The sequence below is a fragment of the Acanthaster planci genome, linkage group LG09 (genome assembly GCF_054643075.1).
Source record: "Acanthaster planci isolate LZ-2023a linkage group LG09, COTS_SCS, whole genome shotgun sequence".
NCBI lineage: Eukaryota > Metazoa > Echinodermata > Asteroidea > Valvatida > Acanthasteridae > Acanthaster > Acanthaster planci.
Window position 1 is genome coordinate 3636246 of NC_141785.1, and position 20947 is coordinate 3657192.

Genomic DNA, 20947 nt, shown 5'->3' on the forward strand with positions numbered 1-20947 from the left:
TGTACAGTATTGTGGAACAGGCCAAGAAAAGATAAGAACCACTAAATTTCGGTCAGCGCACATGCACGTGTACTACTAAATTTAGATGCATAAAATGAACAAGTTCTCCTGTAACAATTAGATATTCTACACATATACATGTATACATGGCCTACTTTGAATTGAAATGTACCTGTACCAGAATCTGGTGTGATTTGAAGCAATAGGCCACTGAGCAGTGTAGCCACTGTCTCTAGGTGTACGTAAGTTGTGTCTACAGGGGCATTGTGCATTGTTTAGTTTGACCTTGCACTTTTGAGTGGCTACAGGTAAGGGTATTATGGCAGGCTTTAAAAATTGCTTTCTCATCCAAAGGACAAAAACGTTATGTTTTAATTTAGAACTCAAGGACAGACTCGTGTAGAGGAAAGTGAATCAGCAATTTTCATTTTTTTGTTATTGTTTATTTAAAGCAATACAATTTGCACAAAACAGAAAGCAACCAAATACTTGTTATTAGACGTTAGCTTCTGCTATCAGCCAGAAAAATTGATTTCTCGCAAGGCGGTTGGTAGAATTGACTTTTGACTACCACTGTTCTTGTTAGTTACAAGTTTTTAAAGAACTGGCAAATTTATTCCTTGTATTGGCAAACTTGAGCGCAGAATCCTCTGAAGCTTAGTAAAATGACATTCATGCAGAAAGATTTAGATAATTTACTATTGGTTGTGCAGCCTTCTCATGACGTAGTTAAAAAAGGACAAGTGTTCCAAGCATACATGAAAAACTGTCTCTCTCAAACTGGACTGCCTTGCACGAATGTTGTTATTAATCACAGTTTGGTGATTGTTTGCTTTCTGATGTCAAATTAAGTTCTAAAAAGTAAGCTCTTGTCCCCTGTTTTGACCTTTGGTAAACCCATTGAAGTACTGTACATGTACCTGTCTGGCGTACTACATGTACATGTGTAATGAATGAGGTGATAATAACCTATACACTCATGCTCTTCCATGGTGTTCTGCTAACATTTCTAACTGAAATTTCTCTGTGTTTCCCCCGACTGGCCTTTCAATCAATACAGTGTTTCCCCTTTTTGTCAGTACACATAATTCATTCTAAGTGCATCATGTCATCCCGCGACTGTTTGGTCTGTCTGATTAAAAGCCAGAAGGAAATGTTGATTAAAGTGTTTACTTTGTTTTCCTTTATGAACTGTGTTGCTTATCAAATTATGTCACTTCATTTTTGCCAGTGTATTTTAGCCAGTACCTTCAGATGTCAAGTCACAATGTTTGAATTGAAGTGGGTAGAGCAAACGGCTCAGAGCAAAGTTTTAGAGAATGGGTGTGATGCTTTAAGCCATCATTTTGTATTTAGGGTGCCAAAACAAATACATGTAGAGGTTTGCTTGGTAGCCAGCTTGGAAGCAATTCTTGTGTTCCATAGAGAAACCTCCTTTGTGCATGCCCTGTGCAACGAAAACATTGCCATTCAAGATGGCAGCCATGCAAACCCTCTGTTGGAGATTGAAAAGGCTTAACCATAACTTCTGGGTTCAGCTGAAATTTTTAGTAAATGGTTACAGACTGCTGGGGAGGCTGCTGCAGATGTTCTAATATTCAGAATTTGTTGTGGAATGTGCTGGAAGTGTTTGGAAAATGTCAGTTGTTCAAATTTTGCCAGTTACTGAACTCTTTGGCAAATGCTGATCCAGCCACAAAATTTCAGTGAAACATTCAGTCCTAAAATTTCCAAATTGTTTTTCCCCGCTTGAAAAGTAGAAGATTTCTGGCCGTAAATAGCATCTGCCAGAGGCGATAAATTACCAAACAATGAGCCATCCGTAATTTGTCCTTTCCTTCATGCCTGCACTCAGCATAAACCATTAGATGGATTGTGCATACATAGTGATCACTCGTGATTACAAGCAGTCATTTGCAACCCAAGTGCAGTTCATTCAGATGTGCAATGTACCCGTATACCTGCACTGTAATTTGACCAGCAGTTAGGGAATGTTGATCAGAATTGATGTATATGATGTGCGTGTACATGACTGATTTGTTATTAAGGTACCGCAAGCGTGCTGCATTTTCAATTTAAACTTTAATATTTCCATCACTCAAGTGCTGTAGATGATCATTACTCGGGAAGGTGTGCTTAATTTAATGGCCACTTAACCAGATGGGTACGTGCATACATGTATAGGCATTTTCATTGCATTGTGTATAAACTTACTGTTGTACATGTACATGTATGTCTGCTCTTCTGATGAATGGCATTTTTCCAGTCCTTTCTGACTGGATATGACTATCACATAGCAGTGCAAATGTACATACATACATGTACATGTATTATGCACTGATTCATGCCATTATTTCTTAGAGCCTTTGTGAATAGAAAAGCTTTTTCCAATACATGTACATGTACACATGTTTTACCTGTAACTTTAGGATTGAGGATCGCTGGTAATTTTGCAGTGTGTATGTACATGTACATATTTGATGTTTAATTTTGCATTCTCTACAGATTTTGGTTCACACAATTCCTGAGAAGCACTTTGCTGTGAGCTTAGTGTGAAAGCACTGGATGTATGATTCATGACATCAGCCTGTAAAACTTTGAAAGGTCAAGTTCAGCCAATAAAGAATGGGCAGCAGCTCCTCTAAGGGGAGGGCCAACTCCGGCACACCTGTTGGTAAGCATGGACAACTCCGTATACAAATAACTCCTTTGGTCCTCCAGGATCTGGAAGGCCTAAGGAGTTAAAAAGAGATCCTGCAGGGGATCCTGCAAGGAGTTGAAAGTTAACAAATTCTGGCAAGGCTTCGAATTCGTTAGCAGACAAAGCTAACAAACTCAATCTGTGCCTCTTCAGTTTAACATTGTTGTGTATTCTACATGTACATAGTTTAACTCAAACACCTGATTTGGTTTTTAGGACAAGGAGTTAGGCTTAGTTTCACCTTGCATGCTGCACATCATTAATCCACTTTACATCTTTGTTTAGTCGTAAAGCTGATGAAACTTACACCCAAAGCTAGCTTATACAAACGAAGTAGCCAGCCATGGTAATTTATGTTGAAAAAGGTTTTTAAACTTGACCTTCAGAGAAATGACTCGAGGATAGGATGAATACATGTACATCCACATACATAAGTTAGCCAGGCACACCCAACGGAAGTTGAAAGTTAAAATCTCCATTGCACCCCCTCCCCCAAATGCTTTTTTATATTTACCCTTATTTATTGATCTCAGGGATAAGAAAGTCAGATTTTTTTCCCTCCAATTTTGGCCCTGACATCATACCTGACACTTACATCAATTACAACCCGAATGCAGTATGTACATGTATGTTGCGAAATTCAATAGCTTATACATGTAAAATGATGCACATGTAATGTACATTGATGCTGCAACTTGCTGAATAGTCTTAATTTGGGCCTTGAGGTTGTTCATGTTTGGTGTAAGGGATGCGGACATTTTGAAATTGAATTTAAATATTTCAGTTGTCTTTACCTGTTCACAGCTTTCTTCCGCAGCATAGTTTGATGTTTGATTTAATGGGCTTCAGTAGTTGCTTCAGTTGATTTGAAATTTATTATTTGGATTTGTTTGCATTTTTCGTTTGTCACAAATTGTGTTTTTTTATTTGTGCTTGTCATAAACAGGTATTTCTTTTAAGTCTACTGGTGAGTACATGTAAAGTTGTCTTTGTGGCTTTTTGGTTGTGCTACTGCAGTTAGATGCTCCATAGCTGTAGACTGTAACTCCGTTTTGTACATAAATTAACATTTAGCACTTTTGCACAGCTTGCATAGCCAATTTGTAGTCTGCGTTTTTTTACAAGCCAGCTATTTATGTATGCAGGTTTTAATTTGATTTCCATTGTGATCTGCCATTAATTTAAAAAGGCTTGTTTTTGCAGCTCTGGTTTTACCTATTATAATTTGCCCACCAATTGTGAAACTTAAAAGGGCTGTGACTATAGTTATGACGAATACGGCCGCCTTAACCTGTCCAATTCATCCTTGATAAATGACAATATCATGTGGCAGCCATTTGTAAATGTCAACTCGATGGTTAAACAAAGGAGATTGAATTGCCTAGACACTGGATGGCATCACTACATGGTACCATGTACACAGGCTGAAGGATGTTCCTCTCTCAGGACGATGCCTGAATTTGTGCGCATGAAGATGAAAATTAGTCAAGTATTTTATACGGGTAATCCCAGAAATTAGAGGTCCATTTTTTTCATGTCCCTGTCACATCTGACATTTGATTTTGTAAGTTCAGAACACATTTTCTAATTTCCAAGAGTGATGAATTAATGCAAATTACCCGTCAAACAAATAGAAATACATGTAGTTTGAAATCGATTCTGGTGATATTTCCATGTCAAATAACAAAGGTCAGATGTAACAGGGACATGAAAATGTCACACTTTGGGATCCCTAATTTCTGGAATTACCCATGTACATGTACACCCCTAATCACAGAAAGCAGTGGGCACATGCACTTTGTCTGATTTCAAACCAGAGGTCTTACATGTACCGGTACATGTAGACTGCACTGAGGGTAACAGTGCCTGCACAGACTTCACAGATGGTGCAGGGTGTGCATGCAGTGTAACACATTTTCGGGATTGTCTTGCATTATGTACGGTAGGTTACACATGCCTTTTTACAAGAAAGCCCACAGAGTTGGCCTTAACTGCTCGTCAGCTTGTCAAGTTTGCTTTCTGTGGGCAGATTTATTTCTTGTTTATTTCCTCTTAGACACATGTCAGTACACACCACATGTAAATCTTCCATGCTGTTTTGCACATTGTAAGTTTGCATAAATGTCTCACAAGGTGCCTTACGTGTAGATTTCACCGTGTTTTCTTTGAGAGCTTCCTTGTAAAGGTAGATAGAGTCACATAGAAGAAATCAAATGCTCACGTAAAAATCTTTACGTGATGTTTGACAAAGGAGACAGGTGCTTTGAAAATACATGTAAGCCATCCACACAGATCACTCATATGAACTAATTTGGCATCGACCTGCCAGGGTCACGTTCTCTCTGCCTCATGCTTTTGCAGTGTATGATGTTTTGTTGACCCTCATCTAGTGATGAAATTTCCTGTACAAAAGTACTTGTAAATGAAATGTTTTCATTTGGTTACAAAGATGCTCCCGATAGTGGAGGTAACCAGAGCAACGGTAAGGGCAAGGCATCATCATCAGGCATCCCAGCTCACAAGGCTGCAGGCAAGAACCAGGCCTCGTCACAAGACACCGACGGCGACATCTTCATCGAAGCTACTGTCTGCAAAGTTGACGATCTCAAGGATGGAGAGTACGTAAGCAGACTTGCTGGAAGCGGCTGCATGCGTTGGCGTTCAAGATTGCTATAGGTCGTTGACTTACATGTACGAGGTCTTTTTTGCTGTTAACATCATAAAATTGTGGTGTGTTCACAGATGTGCTGGCTGATAACGAGAAAAACAAAAGATTGGTGTTTATGTCTGCTAGGTCTTGGAAGTAATGAAAAACCAAGTGGTTTATTGATATGTCACTGACAATATTCTAAGCATCGATTAAAGTTAATCTTGGCTTTAACTTCGTTTGAGCACAGGTTAAGCTGGACAAAACTAACTGGCTTTTAGAAGCAGACACTGGTACACAGTCACATAGCTGGTACCCGGAGCCTTGATTTGTTAGTAAGTACATGCAGAGTACATGAAACAGTACATGTACAGTACATGAAAAAATTGCACAAGTTTGTTGAGACCAAGAGTAGCAGATAGAGAGGGAACCAGTTGAAAATGTGACAGTGCATTCCAGCAAGGCAAGACACTGGTACGCCGTCCCTTGTTTAAAATTACTAGCTTGTGTTTCACAGGATGCGCGAGGTTGAAGTGGGACAGGGGAAGGCCCTCCTGATCAAGCAGCTAGGAGAGTTCAGTGCTATTGGTCACAAGTGCACACACTATGGAGCACCGCTCATTAAAGGTTTGGCCAATTGACAAGCTTGTATCTATAAGTACAGTCTTGCAATCCCATGATATTGTTTCCATTTGAATACATCAAAGGATCTCTTTCACTCTTACTATAGAATTAAAATGCCCAACTATTTATGATGTTTAAGCAAATCACAGTGTGCAATTTGCAATTGTGGTTTTCCATTTCCAAATGTTCCATTTTCTGTAACCGTCAAAAACTCCTTCCACTTCCCCCGTACAGTACATACATGTAGACATATCACATGTCACTTGACTGCTTTTGACGGGACAACTGTGTTGAGAATGCACCTTTGCATAGGAGGGTTTTAATATGTACATGTAACAACATGTACCTTATGTCACATACATGTAATTATAAATTTTCATGGACTTCAGCTATGAACAAATGAAGTCCTTGGTTTCCAGTCTGTACTAGCCTCCTTCACAAAAAATAAACAGTTTAAAATGTCTTTTAAGATGAGGGAACATAAAAGACAACATAAAGAAAAACAAAATTGAAAGGGATCCGTCGAATTGGTTTTGACTTTTGAAGTTAATGCTTAGGCAACTGACATAAACTTGTGCATAATTTTAGGCCACGCCCAGATAATTCATACACAGCCTTAGTTAATTTGTCTTTTACAGAAAGGAAGAGATCAGGCTTATTCTTAATTGTCATTGTCTTCAGTACATTGTTTATTGTCTTGGTTCATGCAGGTGTACTGAGTAATGGACGTGTGCGGTGCCCATGGCATGGGGCTTGCTTCAATGCCAAGACGGGAGACATAGAGGACTTCCCTGGATTGGATAGTGTCGCCAAGTTCGAGGTAGTTTTAGTGTCAGGTTTTACCTTCCGCTGTTAAAGAATTGTACATGTATGTACAGTTCATTCTGAGAAGACTGGAAAAGTGGTCACACAAATATAACTCTTTTGGACTTGAATTCAGGGGCGTAGCGAAGACATTTTTTGGGGGTGGGGTGTGCCAGAGTCAATTTGCCGGCTTGTAACTTGTTTGCCAACCTCATGTTGTATAAAATTCACAAGTGCGGAAAATGGAAATCTGTGGTATGCTACATTTCATGCTTCAGGGGAAATGCTGACAGCCAACGTACATGGTGTATGTATCAATTTTGGATTCGTTTGCCGACCAAAGCTCTACTTGCCGACTGGAATCAATGATTGGGGGGTGCCACACCTCCCCACACACCCCCAGTCACTACGCCTCTGCTTGAATTAAAGACCTCCTGCATTACTTAAGTGCAACTAGAAAATACTCGAAAATATGTCATTGTGATGATAATGACCTCTGTGCAATACCTTTTAAGTTGGGTGATTTTTAATTGTAAATTTCAGGTCAGAGTAGACGGTGAAGATGTCATTGTCAAGTCCAGAAAGAAGGTAAGATACAAGCATTTTTTTCTCGTACATCACCAAGTTACAAGATGCTTGTTAACATTGATGGATACTGAGAAAACTGGCCTGACTCCCCTTTCCTTCATCCAATCCCAACTCATGTTTTGAGGTAGTTACGTCCCTTCATTTCAGGTGCATTCAAACATGTCAAACGAGAGGCCGCTAAACATATGAAACCAACACACAATACCCTTAAATTGGTTTTAGAAGTAAGGGATATGCCCACTCATCTTGTCTCAACACAACATTGACTGAAGTGAGTTTTGAACCTGCCTCTTGGGTGCAATACTATGAAGCAAACTGCTATAGATGACCCTTTAGTGTAGCCTTTCATAACGTTACAATTACACACGCACACACTGATGCCTTATTTTTTAAGAAATTCACCAGTACTGTGGGCTTATTTACAGGCTTTAGCATCGCACAAGCGCATCAAAGACATGTCTTGCAGATCACCAGACAGCGACAAGACTATTCTCATCATCGGTGGAGGTAAGATCTTTAACTGTAACAGCCATGATAATAATAAAAGCCTTTATTGGGGCACTCGGATGTACATGTGGGTAACCAAATGACCCACGCTCACTGATGACAACAGCGAACTCTACTCAGAATGAGTCTGTGTCAGCACCCTGCGAACACTCCTGAGTTTCGTAGCCCAGAGAAGAATCAGATGTGCCAATCTAGAAGCCAGATGAGCCACACAACCCCCCCTGCTTCCTCCCACTGACATTAGGCATGATAACAAAGCTTCACAGCAACATTGTCATCATAGAGGTCTGCAGAAATTTAACATGCTCATCTTTGCCAACTGCTTACCAACTCTCATGAATTGATCCTTGCCGTAGTCAGACAACTGTGTGCTCGCTAAGCACAGTGCTGCGGGACCCCCTTGTAGTAAAGTGCAGACCAAATTTGAAACAAATTGATGACAATTTCCTCAACCCAGACCCTACATAAATGACTGTTGTGTGCTACAGTTGAAAAGAAAAAAATTCACCATACTTTCCCGTATTTAGAATGAGCGCAGCCCAGCATATCAGTGCTGTCTCACCTATGCAGCAATGTCTTGCTAGTGTGTGAATGTATTGCTGATCATTTGTACACAAGTGTTCAATTGCCAACTATTCAAGATGCCAATGGTAACCATGAGCAGATTTTTGAGAATCATATGAGCCAGACAAAGTAGAACTTCATGACCAAAACTGCAGACTTGTTCAATATTTTCATTTCTCCGCAGGTGGTGCAGCAGCCACGTGTGCAGAGACTCTGAGGCAAGAAGGGTTCAAAGGTCACATTGTCATGGCAACTAAGGAAAAGCATCTTCCATATGACAGGCCCAAACTCAGTAAGGTGAGCAGAGGGGATGACGTGGTGTCGTGGAAACAGTATGTTGCCTTTTTGTCAAGTATTTAAACAGTTTCCTCCCCAGAAGAAGTGGAAAATTTGAAAGAAAAGATGAAAACTATTGAAAAAAACATTAACCCAAGCTAGCGGGTCAAGTACTGAACAGATCAGAAGTTGGCATTTTGTTTGAGCGTATTCCACATGGATGTTTCTAAAGTTGTCTTGTTCATTTGTTGCATAGTTGGTCAGGTTACGTTACTTTAGTGTGCTAAAGAGTTATGTAGATCTAGTATTAGAGTGATTTAAATTAAGTTAGGCTTGCAGTCGCATCATATACACGGAAGAATCTCTTTATAAATGAGTGTGTGGTTCTGAGAAGAACCGATCGTGATAAAAGAGATTCTACCTCGTACATGGTGCAACCACAAGCCCAACCTAATTTAGTACTTCCGCCATGCATCGCTTCAAGTCTTCGAATGATTTACTTGTTGAATGTACATGAAGTGCCCAGTGCAGTGAGATTTGGATTGTCAGTGTTACACCCCAGGTGACCGGTACAAGTCACCGTGAGGGTGCACATTAAAATTATGACTCCAAACTGTAAAAGAAGGAAACAGGTAGACACTTGTAGGGCATGTGTTGGGGTCGATGTTACTTCGACAAAGCATGGAGTCAGAGTCTAAACTTAAATACATTATCTGTTACTTACTACTAATAAATCTAATCCTTGAGATTACCAAAAATCGATACTACGCACACCGTGGTCCCAGTATCGAACATTCAGTATCGATTCCTCAGTATCGATTCTTTACACGAAACTATAACTGTCCACACTATAACAAGAAACATGAACACCTTAGGTTCCAATCCAAATCTATCAGTTGGTCAATTAGGCTACAGCATGCTCTGTACTGGATTCGCATTTTGACCTGTTACACTCCACTCAATTAGCATGGCCAAAGGGCCTAATTCAGGCAGTATCTACCACACGCCTGAAAGAGTTTGCTGATACAAATACGCAATGAATTCACTCCCCAGTGGGCCTAGTTATTAAAAGTTAGAAAAATCAAAGTGCGGGTTTAGGCGAGCCCTGATTCACTTCATGTCCTTGCGTGTTGCATAATGTCGTAGTGGTAAGAAATCTTCATGCCACATGATACATGCCTAACTTGCCAACAAGTAATTACTGACCCGTCAAAGACTCATCCTAGTTGCCATTACATAAAAATCTAAACAATATAAATCACTTGTCTACTTATTAAGGACCTCATAGATTGGCATGAAAAGAAAGAAGAGCATTACATACCTGTAAAAGAAGGAAACAGGTAGACACTTGTAGGGCATGTGTTGGGGTCGATGTTACTTCGACAAAGCATGGAGTCAGAGTGACTCAGAACAAAGACTCCACACATGGCCCACATGTGACCACACTGCCTTCCAGGAAGCATTACATAACACCGTGCTACTTCCTCTCTACAGCCGTTTCCTGTCCATCACCACTCCTACACTGAACAGTTGTAGGATTCCACTGTACTAGCAGCAAGCACAACCATAAAAAATGGGGGGGCATGTTCTTGAGATAAACAATGTGTACCTATTTCAGGCCCCTACACTCGCCCTTGAGATAAACAATGTGTTCAGGCCCCTACACTCGCCCCTGAAAAAGTAAATGTTGTCCTCAACATTTCCGAACAACTAATAAAAACATAAATTACTTAGTGTCTGAAATGACTGTGGAGTTATTAGCTGGGTTTAGTGTCACTCATCACTATGCTGGGTACGGTGAAGCTAGGTACGGTGACGCTGGGTACAGTGGCGCTGGGTGCGGTGGTGTTGGGTACCACTGTTGCCATGGCAGCACCTGCATCTGTGGCCCGAGTTGCATCACTGGGGTGTTCCAGTGCCCAGGGGTCGGAGGCCACCAAGTGGACGGCGGTCGTTGTAGTGTCGTAGCATGCAATCCGTACATCGGTAAGCTGTTTGTTTGCACGGCCCTCACTGATCCTTGATCCTGGCAAGGCTCACCAAGCTGCTGAAAAGCAAGTCGCTGTGGTGGGTGGCGCTGTCGCATGGGGTAGCGTCTTTCGTCCCTGGCGAGGCATGGATCATCTCCAGGTGCGTCGCTGGAAGGTCGATCAGTCTCCTCTTGGAAATCTTGTCGGGCAGGTTCAGCCGTCATAGGTGACCGGTCATGTACTCCTGGTTCGTGGGTAGTGACTGGTGCAGAAATGGTATCTGGTTCGGCAGCAGTTACATGCTCCGGAACGGTAGCTGGCGGTGACATTGCGGGCGATGTTTCAACTGGTCCAGTCACCATCAGTCGAGGGGCAGATGTAGCAGTTCCCTCCGTCTGTTGCTCGCTGGCTGGGATGAACTCCTGTGCATCCTGGTTCAACCCTGAGGGAGTTCCGCGGACAAGCTCTGGTTTTGCGACATGCCATCCAATGTGACTTGTTTGTTTTGTGCGCCTCGGAGCTGGGACTGGGGGTTTGGGGACTTCTCGGGGGGTGGTGTTCTGAATGGATACTATGGTATCATCTTCAGAACTGTCGGAGTCACTCGCATCCTCCCTCACACTCGGTGCTGGCTGGCGTCGGTTGGTAGGGCCTGGTGTGGTGGCACTGGACACTGTCCTTTCCACACTTGGCTTTTCGCTGGTCAAGAAGTCACAGGGCAGCAACAAGTTCCTGTGAAGAGTTCGTTTTCGTCCCTCGCCGCTCTCTGGGCGGAGTTCATAGACAGGGGAGTCCTCAGCTACTCGCTTCACAACAGTGTGAACTTCACGTTCCCAGTATGCGCGTAGTTTTCCAGGCCCACCATTTTCATTCAAGTTCCGCACCAGAACTCTGTCGCCAGGTTGGAGCACAGAACTGCATACCTTCTTGTCATAATAGTGCTTGCCTCGGCTGGAGGACCTCTCCGCATTTCTCCTTGCAGTCTCATAGGCATCTTCCATTTGTCTCCTCCACTGCCGACTGTAGTCGTGGGGGTCCTTTGCAGCCGTGCCTGTCCTTGGTAACCCAAAGGCTAGATCAATTGGGAGACGAGGGGGGCGTCCATACAGGAGGTAGAATGGCGAGAATCCTGTGCTCTCTGAACGTGTACAGTTGTAGGCGTGTACCACTTTGTTCACTGCATCTTTCCAGCGGCTCTTCTCCTTCTCAGGCAGAGTCCGAAGCATCCCCAAGAGCGTGCGGTTGAATCGCTCCACCTGGCCGTTCCCTTGGGGGTGGTATGGGGTGGTTCTCGACGGAGTGACACCGGACAGTTGCTGGAGCCGCTTGAACAGTTGATTCTCGAACTCCCTGCCTTGGTCATGATGCAGTCTGCTTGGGAACCCGAATCTGAGAACAAAGTCATTGAAAATCTTATCTGCCACCGTCTTGCCTGACTTGTTTGTTGTAGGGTACGCCTGGGCAAATCTGGTGAAATGGTCCATTACTACTAAAATGTACTCATATCCCCCAACACTTCGTTCCAGATGAAGGAAGTCAATAGACACCAGTTCAAATGGAGTGGTAGTGGCTATTGGCTGAAGAGGCTCTCGGGTTTGACGGCTCGGTTTCTTCTGTTGCAAACACCGACAAACACTGGTCACAAAGTGCTCAATGTCCCTTTGCATGCGAGGCCAATAGAATCGGTCGCGAGCGAGGTGAACCACACGTTCAACGCCAAGATGACCCATTTCCTTGTGTAATTCTTTGTAGACCACTGGGTGATATTTCTTTGGAAGGACCAATTGCAGCTTACCACCTGCCCTTCGATGGAGAATTCCGTCAGCATCCAGCTCGAGTTTGTCCCATTCTCGAAGAAGAGCACTAATGTTTCTGGATTTGCACTCTTGGCTCTGCTTATCCGGCCGACGGCCATTTTCCAGGGACTGTATGAGTTGTCTCATATCCTCCTCTTCTCTTTGCGCTACCTTGATTTCTGCTCTTGGAATCTCATTAAGGTTCGCCACATTATCATCGGGGCTTGAAGTAGACATGGTCAGTGCACCGACCCATGGGAAGCATCCAGAACTTTCTGCTCGAACGGCGTCAACAGTAGCACCGAGATGACGTGGGCTTATTTCACTGGTACACTGGGCTGTGTAGTCTTCGATATTGAGTGGCATACGGGAAAGAACATCGGCATCTGCATTGGACTTCCCTGGGCGGTACTTGATTGAAAAATTGAAGTCGGCCAATTCTGCTACCCAACGATGTCCAGTTGCATTAAGCTTGGCGGAAGTCAGAATGTAAGTCAGGGGATTATTGTCAGTGTACACTGTGAAGGAGGGAGCATAGTACAGATAGTCCCTGAACTTTTCAGTGATCGCCCACTTTAGGGCAAGAAACTCAAGTTTTCCAGAGTGCAGATTGTAATTCTTTTCTGCTGGTGTAAGCGTCCGCGACCCATAACCAATCACTCTCATCTTTCCATCTTGCCGCTGGTACAAGACTGCTCCTAATCCCTCGTTTGAAGCATCCGTGTGCAAAATGAAAGGTTGCTGATGGTCTGGGAAACCCATCACAGGGGGGCTGGTGAGAAAGCTAAGCAACTGTTCCAACACTTTCTGGTGTGCTGCTTCCCATTCAATGGGTTGCCGTGACGACACCTGTACACTCTTTCTTGTCACAGGCTTCCTTCCTGACTTAGATGTTAGCTGTGTTGTACCATGGCTTGATGGGCCATTGACTTCTGGGCTTGGCTTCTTCAGCAGGTCATAGAGGGGCTTAGCGATCGTGGAAAAATTCTGAATATACTGTCGGTAATAGCCAAGAAGACCCAGAAGTTTTCTTAGCTCACCAACAGTGCTAGGTTTCTTTCCTCGTAGCGCCTCCACTGCCTCGACATCCGCAGGGTCCATCTTGTAGCCATCACTTCCGATGATCCTCCCCAAATACCTCACTTCCTTCTGGAACAATGAACATTTGCTTGGTTTCAATTTGACACCCTTCACCTGGAGCCGTCTGAGGACTTTGCGCACGTTCTCAAGGTGTTCTTCAAAGGTTTTCCCATACACCAAGATGTCATCAAGGTACACCACCGCAATTTCGCCAACCAGTCCTTCAAGGCAGTTCTCCATACAGCGTTGAAAAACGGCGGGAGCATTGGTGAGACCGAAGGGGATCCTATTCCATTCATACAAACCCCACGGGGTGATGAAGGCTGTTTTTGGTTTGCTCTCTGTTGCCATGAAGCCCTGGTGGTATGCTTTACCCTGATCAAGTGTGGAAAACCATTGGTTTCCACCGAGACCGTCCAGGACATCTTGTATTCGTGGAATTGGTTGTCTATCAGGTATCGTCTTCTGGTTCAACTCCCTGTAATCGATGCAGAGGCGTAATGAGCCATCCTTCTTTCGCACGCATACTACAGGTGAAGAGTATGGGGATTCTGATTTCTCTATCCACCCACGGCTCAGCAGATCCCTTAAATACATCTTGACTTCACTGTAGAGTGGAGGGGGTACAGATGTATACGATTTCTGCACTGGCTCATCGTCTTTGAGGCGGATGTGCATGTTCAAATCTGTGATACATCCCATATCGCTGTCATCTTTAGAGAAAACACTGGCTTCTTCTCTCAACATCTGGGTGACTAGTTGTTGTTGGTGTGCTGTCAAATGGCTGATATCGACCGGAGGAACCCATGTGTCGCGGTTGTCTTGCGCTGTTACTGAGTTGACCTTTGGGGCAGGGCAGCTTGTTCGGACTGTTGTGGCTGACTCTATCAACTCTATAGTGCCCAGACTGGTTCGTCTCTTCAAAACGATATCAGTGTTGGCTAAATTAGCCACAGCAATGGACACACAGAAAACTCCTCTTCTTCTCTCTACCCTGACCATGCAAGGGTCAATTTGGAGGTCCTCATGGAGTGTACTGTTCATCGTTGGTTCAAACAGGGCGGTAGTTCCCTGAGTAACGCTGTCTGACTTCACCCGGCATGACACCATAATACAGCCCCTGGTCGGAATGTGGATATCTCTTTTTCCGGCGACCACATCTCCCACTTCCTGTGGACCCTTCTGTTGAATGAGACTGGTAAGAGCTTTGATCTCTCCCTTACACATGGCCGGAAATGCCGCCTTGACAACATCAGTTGGTCGCGGAGTATCCCCCCGTGTGACTATTTCTTCAATGACATTATAGCCTATGATGGGTACCCCGTCAATGCCCCTTGTGACCAAGACGGGCACATTTATAGCGTGTGGCTGTCCGGTCGATAGCCTGAAGGAGACATCCACCCATCCATCAAATGGGATATCAGTGCCGTTGGCTGCTGTCAGTCCCAGAGTGTCACCTCCTAGTAGCTCAGAAAGAGGTCTCAGTTTTTCTTGTGGCAGGTACATTGCATGCCATTCTGCTGGCAGGATGGAGACCTGGGCTCCCGTATCCCACAGTGCTTTGGTTCTTACGCCATTGATGAAACAGTTAACCAGACATCTCTCACCTACCAGTCGGCTGACGTGTGTCCGCATCCTGGTGGCTATTGGAAAGACGTGGGACTTAAGGTTGGCGTGCTGGGCGGTTACTGGTCGTCCCTCGGCAGCAACCGCCGGCCGTTTCCCTGATAGTTCCATCTGCGCTGTCGACATCCACGGGCGTAATGTTCACTGGAGCCACAGATGAAACAGTGACTGCAGCCGTCTCCCCTTCCTTGTTCTTGGCAAGAGCTGCAACCTCGGTTTCGGACTCGGGTTGCACTTGTTGATCGATTGTACTGCCAACTACCGGGCATGCTGGGATTCAGAGCCTCTTGCAGACTCGCAAGTTGCTGTTTCATACTTGCAATCTCCGCGATTCCTGCCTTCAGCTCCGCCAGTTCTGTCATCAGGGTTCCCTCCTTTGGTTTTGGCTTCTTGCTTGGCCCCTCCTCGGCAGAGTTGTGCTCTACTGCTTTGACCGCGGCAGTCCGCTGGTGCCCTAGTTTTTCCCGACGTTCAGCTTCGTGGCTGTCCGCAACATTGACTTTCTCCAATAAGCACTCATCAGTGATGCTCTGGTCCTGTAAGAGGGGTCGAAGTTCACTCCTCACTGCATCGCTTCTCAGGCCAGTCAGCACAGCATGGAGGAACATACTCTGTACTAATTTGCTGTCATATGAGAGCCCCGAATCAGCTTCCTTGCTCGCGAACGTCACCTTCTGGCGCAGATCTAAGGCCTTGAGGAGAAAATTCTGCGCTGACTCCTTGTCCTGTTGGGCCACTCGGGACAGTTGGTGATAGAGCTCGGTGGCATTTTTCTCTTTGAAATGCGACCTCAGCACCCGCCGAAGGCTGGGAAGAGTCAACTCCGTCCTCCCCTCCAAATAGCTGCGCAGAGATGACCCTGGAACAACTGCCCTGATCACTGCCTCAACAACCTCGCTCTCAGGATAACCTTTCGTCAGGCCGCTTTCGATCTGGTGGGCAAGGCTTAAGAATGACAACCGGTCTCGTTGTCCTGGCTCCCCTATCTGCCCTGCTATTTTGAACTCTCTGCGAGCTAGTGCCAACATGCTTGGTTTCGGTACCGTGGGCTTTGGTGGTTCTGGCTTTACTTCCGATTCCTTTGTCTCACTGGTCTGTTCTTGGAGCTCTGAGATGAATAACAAGATGCTTTCAAACAGAGCAAGACCTTCATCTTCTGTATCATGGATCTCATCTCCATGGAGGTGACGGTTTATGAGCCGGAGTAACTTCCGACCGTCAGCTGCTTCTCCACTGATGCCTTCCTGGCCTGGGATTTTCAGGTGCTGATAAACTCGAAGGAGTTCAGCAGGTCCCATTTCTGCAACTTGGCGGATGACCTGCTGAAACTTCACAAAGGCTGACCCCTCCATGGCGTCTGATGGGCTAATTGGCATTCCTGGGGCTGCAACCTGCCTTGCAGTATTACTGGCTCAGTCGGTCCCCCACTACTTGTGCCACTGGTCCCACACTCCTCGCTGTCTTGGTCCTGGCCTCCGCTCCCTTTCAACTTGACATCCGGCCAGGAACTGCTCGTCTGCTGATACTTTTCGTCGAGAAACTTGCTCCGTGGTTCATGGTCACTGGACAGGTGTTGGCGTTCCTTCCCCCTTAGATGGATTGAACACACCAGTCCCTTCGTGGTCGCCAAATGTTACACCCCAGGTGACCGGTACAAGTCACCGTGAGGGTGCACATTAAAATTATGACTCCAAACTGTAAAAGAAGGAAACAGGTAGACACTTGTAGGGCATGTGTTGGGGTCGATGTTACTTCGACAAAGCATGGAGTCAGAGTCTAAACTTAAATACATTATCTGTTACTTACTACTAATAAATCTAATCCTTGAGATTACCAAAAATCGATACTACGCACACCGTGGTCCCAGTATCGAACATTCAGTATCGATTCCTCAGTATCGATTCTTTACACGAAACTATAACTGTCCACACTATAACAAGAAACATGAACACCTTAGGTTCCAATCCAAATCTATCAGTTGGTCAATTAGGCTACAGCATGCTCTGTACTGGATTCGCATTTTGACCTGTTACACTCCACTCAATTAGCATGGCCAAAGGGCCTAATTCAGGCAGTATCTACCACACGCCTGAAAGAGTTTGCTGATACAAATACGCAATGAATTCACTCCCCAGTGGGCCTAGTTATTAAAAGTTAGAAAAATCAAAGTGCGGGTTTAGGCGAGCCCTGATTCACTTCATGTCCTTGCGTGTTGCATAATGTCGTAGTGGTAAGAAATCTTCATGCCACATGATACATGCCTAACTTGCCAACAAGTAATTACTGACCCGTCAAAGACTCATCCTAGTTGCCATTACATAAAAATCTAAACAATATAAATCACTTGTCTACTTATTAAGGACCTCATAGATTGGCATGAAAAGAAAGAAGAGCATTACATACCTGTAAAAGAAGGAAACAGGTAGACACTTGTAGGGCATGTGTTGGGGTCGATGTTACTTCGACAAAGCATGGAGTCAGAGTGACTCAGAACAAAGACTCCACACATGGCCCACATGTGACCACACTGCCTTCCAGGAAGCATTACATAACACCGTGCTACTTCCTCTCTACAGCCGTTTCCTGTCCATCACCACTCCTACACTGAACAGTTGTAGGATTCCACTGTACTAGCAGCAAGCACAACCATAAAAAATGGGGGGGCATGTTCTTGAGATAAACAATGTGTACCTATTTCAGGCCCCTACACTCGCCCTTGAGATAAACAATGTGTTCAGGCCCCTACATCAGCTTCAAAACAAATCCCCTTTGACAGATGCAGTCATGACTAGTAATGCGATGGCGGTGACAGTGGAATGACTTAAATAATCACATTGCCCAAACTTTGATCCTTTTGGTGCTTGTATAGTTTGAATATAATGAAGTGCCAAGGTCCGGTCTGGGAAAATGAGTAAAGTTATGAACAGAATCTTAAAAATGAAACTTGTCAAAGCCTGAAGTATGAAATGAAAAAGTCAAGGATTTCTCCAATTTAACTTTTGTTATCCCTGATGCCATCTGTCATTGTTTCATGATCTGTCTTGATAGTCTCTAACCTTGTCGGGTGCTGAGTTGTCCCTGCAAATCTGCTCATTGTTTCATGATCTGTCGTGATAGTCTCTAACCTTGTCGGGTGCTGAGTTGTCCCTGCAAATCTGCTCATTGTTTCATGATCTGTCGTGATAGTCTCTAACCTTGTCGGGTGCTGAGTTGTCCCTGCAAATCTGCTCATTGTTTCATGATCTGTCTTGATAGTCTCTAACCTTGTCGGGTGCTGAGTTGTCCCTGCAAATCTGCTCATTGTTTCATGATCTGTCGTGATAGTCTCTAACCTTGTCGGGTGCTGAGTTGTCCCTGCAAATCTGCTCATTGTTTCATGATCTGTTGTGATAGTCTCTAACCTCGTCGGGTGCTGAGTTGTCCCTGCGCCAGCCAGACTTCTACAACGTGTACGACATTGATGTTCAGAAAGACATGGAGGCCACTGCAGTTGACACTCTGCTGAACTGCGTTGCCTTCAAGAACGGCAAGAGCATCAGCTACGACACCCTACTGCTAGCAACGGGAGGAAGGTCAGACAGCCACCTCACACAGTTTCCTCAGACAGTTTTCAGACACTATCAATTATTCAAAATTTTTCAAAACTGCTCATTTTGTTTTAGACCATAAATGTGCACTTTTCTTAGTGCTGTGTGGAATCTTCAAAGGCAAAATTATTGTATGAAACTTTTACTATGTATTTTGAACAAAAATTATCAATTTGCATAAATCAGAAATGAAATCAAATAACATGGCCACCTACATGTAGGAGTGGACCCATGGGGACATTGTGACATGTTCTGTCATTACCAGTGGCTTAAGTGGAGAGCCTTAAAGAGAGATGCAACCCAAAATTGTATATATGTGGCCATGTTATTTTGTTTCGTTTAGGGTTTATGCAAATTTTTATTTTTGTTTGAAAATGTACTGTAAAAGTTTGGTATCACAGTTTTGCCTTCGAAGATTCCACAAAGTGCAAATTTATGGTCTACAACATGAATGGGCAGTTTTCCTGTTATCAGTCTCATGACACATTACCAAAGAAACTCCGTTTGGAAAAATCATAATTAATTCAAAGGGAAATCTATGTTTCAACAAGAGTTGATACAGTTGCCCAAAAGTCTATTTTTTTCGACAGACACATCACATTCTTCAAATGGCACTACTGCAGCCATGCTGTTGTAGAGTGATACAATTGAATTCCTCCATTCCTCCTAGATGTCAAATGATTGCTTGCATTTTTTCTGAGGGAAATATCTAGTTATTTCTGAGAGGAGGTAAATTATCAGCAGGAAAAGAATATTGTATGGGCTTGCGGGGAACCAACGAAAACATCAAATGTACGATTGAAATAAAACTTTGTTGAAGGATGCAGTCAGTGTTAAATTATATTTCTGCCGTTGTCAGCTCTGTTTCATTGTTAACTCATGATGTAAAATTCCCAAAGTGCTTGTGGAATGGGATTCTCTCTGTCAGTTGTGCCGCCATTGAAAATTCAGCAGTTTTTATTTTATCAGCCTTGTCTGTTAACAGCAAGTTCTCTCTTTCTCTGCAGCCCTCGTGTTCTAGACATTCCAGGCAAAGACTTGAGGAATGTGTGTGTGCTGAGGAGTCCAGAGGATGCCAACTACATCGCTGAGCAAGGCAAGGGCAAGAACGTCGTCATTGTCGGTACCTCGTTCATCGGTAAGTTGTAACCACCGAATGACATGGGGTTAGAAGTCTGGAACTTTTGCTGCTTTATTACTGACTTATGGTTGTGTCTTATCTCAAGTGTTAGTGGGTCAGTGGTGTAACACCCATACTGATGAAATACTTCCACAATTTGTAAACTGTTTACTTTTGATCGTATTCTAGTTTCTTACTTTTTATTTCACGTTCTTTGAGTGATAGTCATATACTGTGGTCGAAAAGTAGATCATACCACCATTGGAATCCTTTCTTGAAATGTCGGCCATGGTCTGGTCTAGGTGATCTCAAGTTACTTTGACAATTCAAACTTCAGGAAATGTTTACAAATCAACACGGAACAGACTGCAAAAGGATGTGAGAAGCTCCCTGAAAATCTGCATATTAAGGAGAGTTAGTATTCTATGATGCTTGAGCATCGTTTCAAAAGGAATGTAGGCTGTATTTTGAAGGTAAAAGATGTTATCAAGTTGCATATCGGATGAACACAAATTTTTTGTGTGGTTTGCTAGGCATGGAAATGGCTGCGTACTTTGCCGGTAAAGCCAGCAGTGTGTCCATTATAGGCAGGAGCGCAGCCCCATACATTGCATCCTTGGGTGAAACCATTGGCAAGGCATTGCAAAAGGTAAGTGCATAACGTGAAGAAGCTTACGTACCCAGTCATGATCAGGTTTTGTGTTGATCCCAGCTAATACAGCCTGGTACGTTGACAGGTGTATGACAACTGTAAGGATTGGTGCTCTCCTGGCTCCTAGAGTAGGGGACTTTTGAAATGCTTTGTGGCAGTGAGTCCAACAGTCCTTTCCACTTATTTTTGCTGCGAATTATGTGCACAAGTTCAAGATGCATATTATTCAACATCATAAACAGACTGTTGTGAGTGCAGTGCTCAAGCAATTGAAAGCTGTTTGACCTTTGACCCTCTTTTGAACGTATAAAGTAAAAGTTTTCAACAGAAGACAGAGACTCAATTCGTATTGATAACCAGATGAAAGATACAAGATGTACACACGTAGATACATGTGAAGAAAAG

General features: G+C 43.8%; 1 protein-coding gene across 4 annotated transcripts in view; it reads left to right on the plus strand.

Moving 5' to 3' along the window:
* aifm3 (apoptosis inducing factor mitochondria associated 3) overlaps positions 1–20947 on the plus strand; it is a 37553-nt gene that overhangs the window by 2204 nt on the left and 14402 nt on the right. The window contains exons 1-12 of one of the 4 annotated variants that reach the window (XM_087141106.1): positions 1462–2164; positions 2506–2674; positions 3648–3668; positions 5151–5319; positions 5866–5975; positions 6683–6792; positions 7320–7364; positions 7790–7871; positions 8620–8732; positions 18577–18755; positions 19778–19908; positions 20424–20539. In XM_087141106.1, coding sequence (XP_086997232.1) covers positions 2626–2674; positions 3648–3668; positions 5151–5319; positions 5866–5975; positions 6683–6792; positions 7320–7364; positions 7790–7871; positions 8620–8732; positions 18577–18755; positions 19778–19908; positions 20424–20539 — 1125 coding nt within the window. In that variant the 5' untranslated portion in view covers positions 1462–2164; positions 2506–2625. Of the gene's footprint in view, positions 1–1461; positions 2165–2505; positions 2675–3647; positions 3669–5150; positions 5320–5446; positions 5684–5865; positions 5976–6682; positions 6793–7319; positions 7365–7789; positions 7872–8619; positions 8733–18576; positions 18756–19777; positions 19909–20423; positions 20540–20947 lie in introns of those variants that run through there. The other 3 variants (XM_087141105.1, XM_087141107.1, XM_087141108.1) reach the window with 3 other exon arrangements.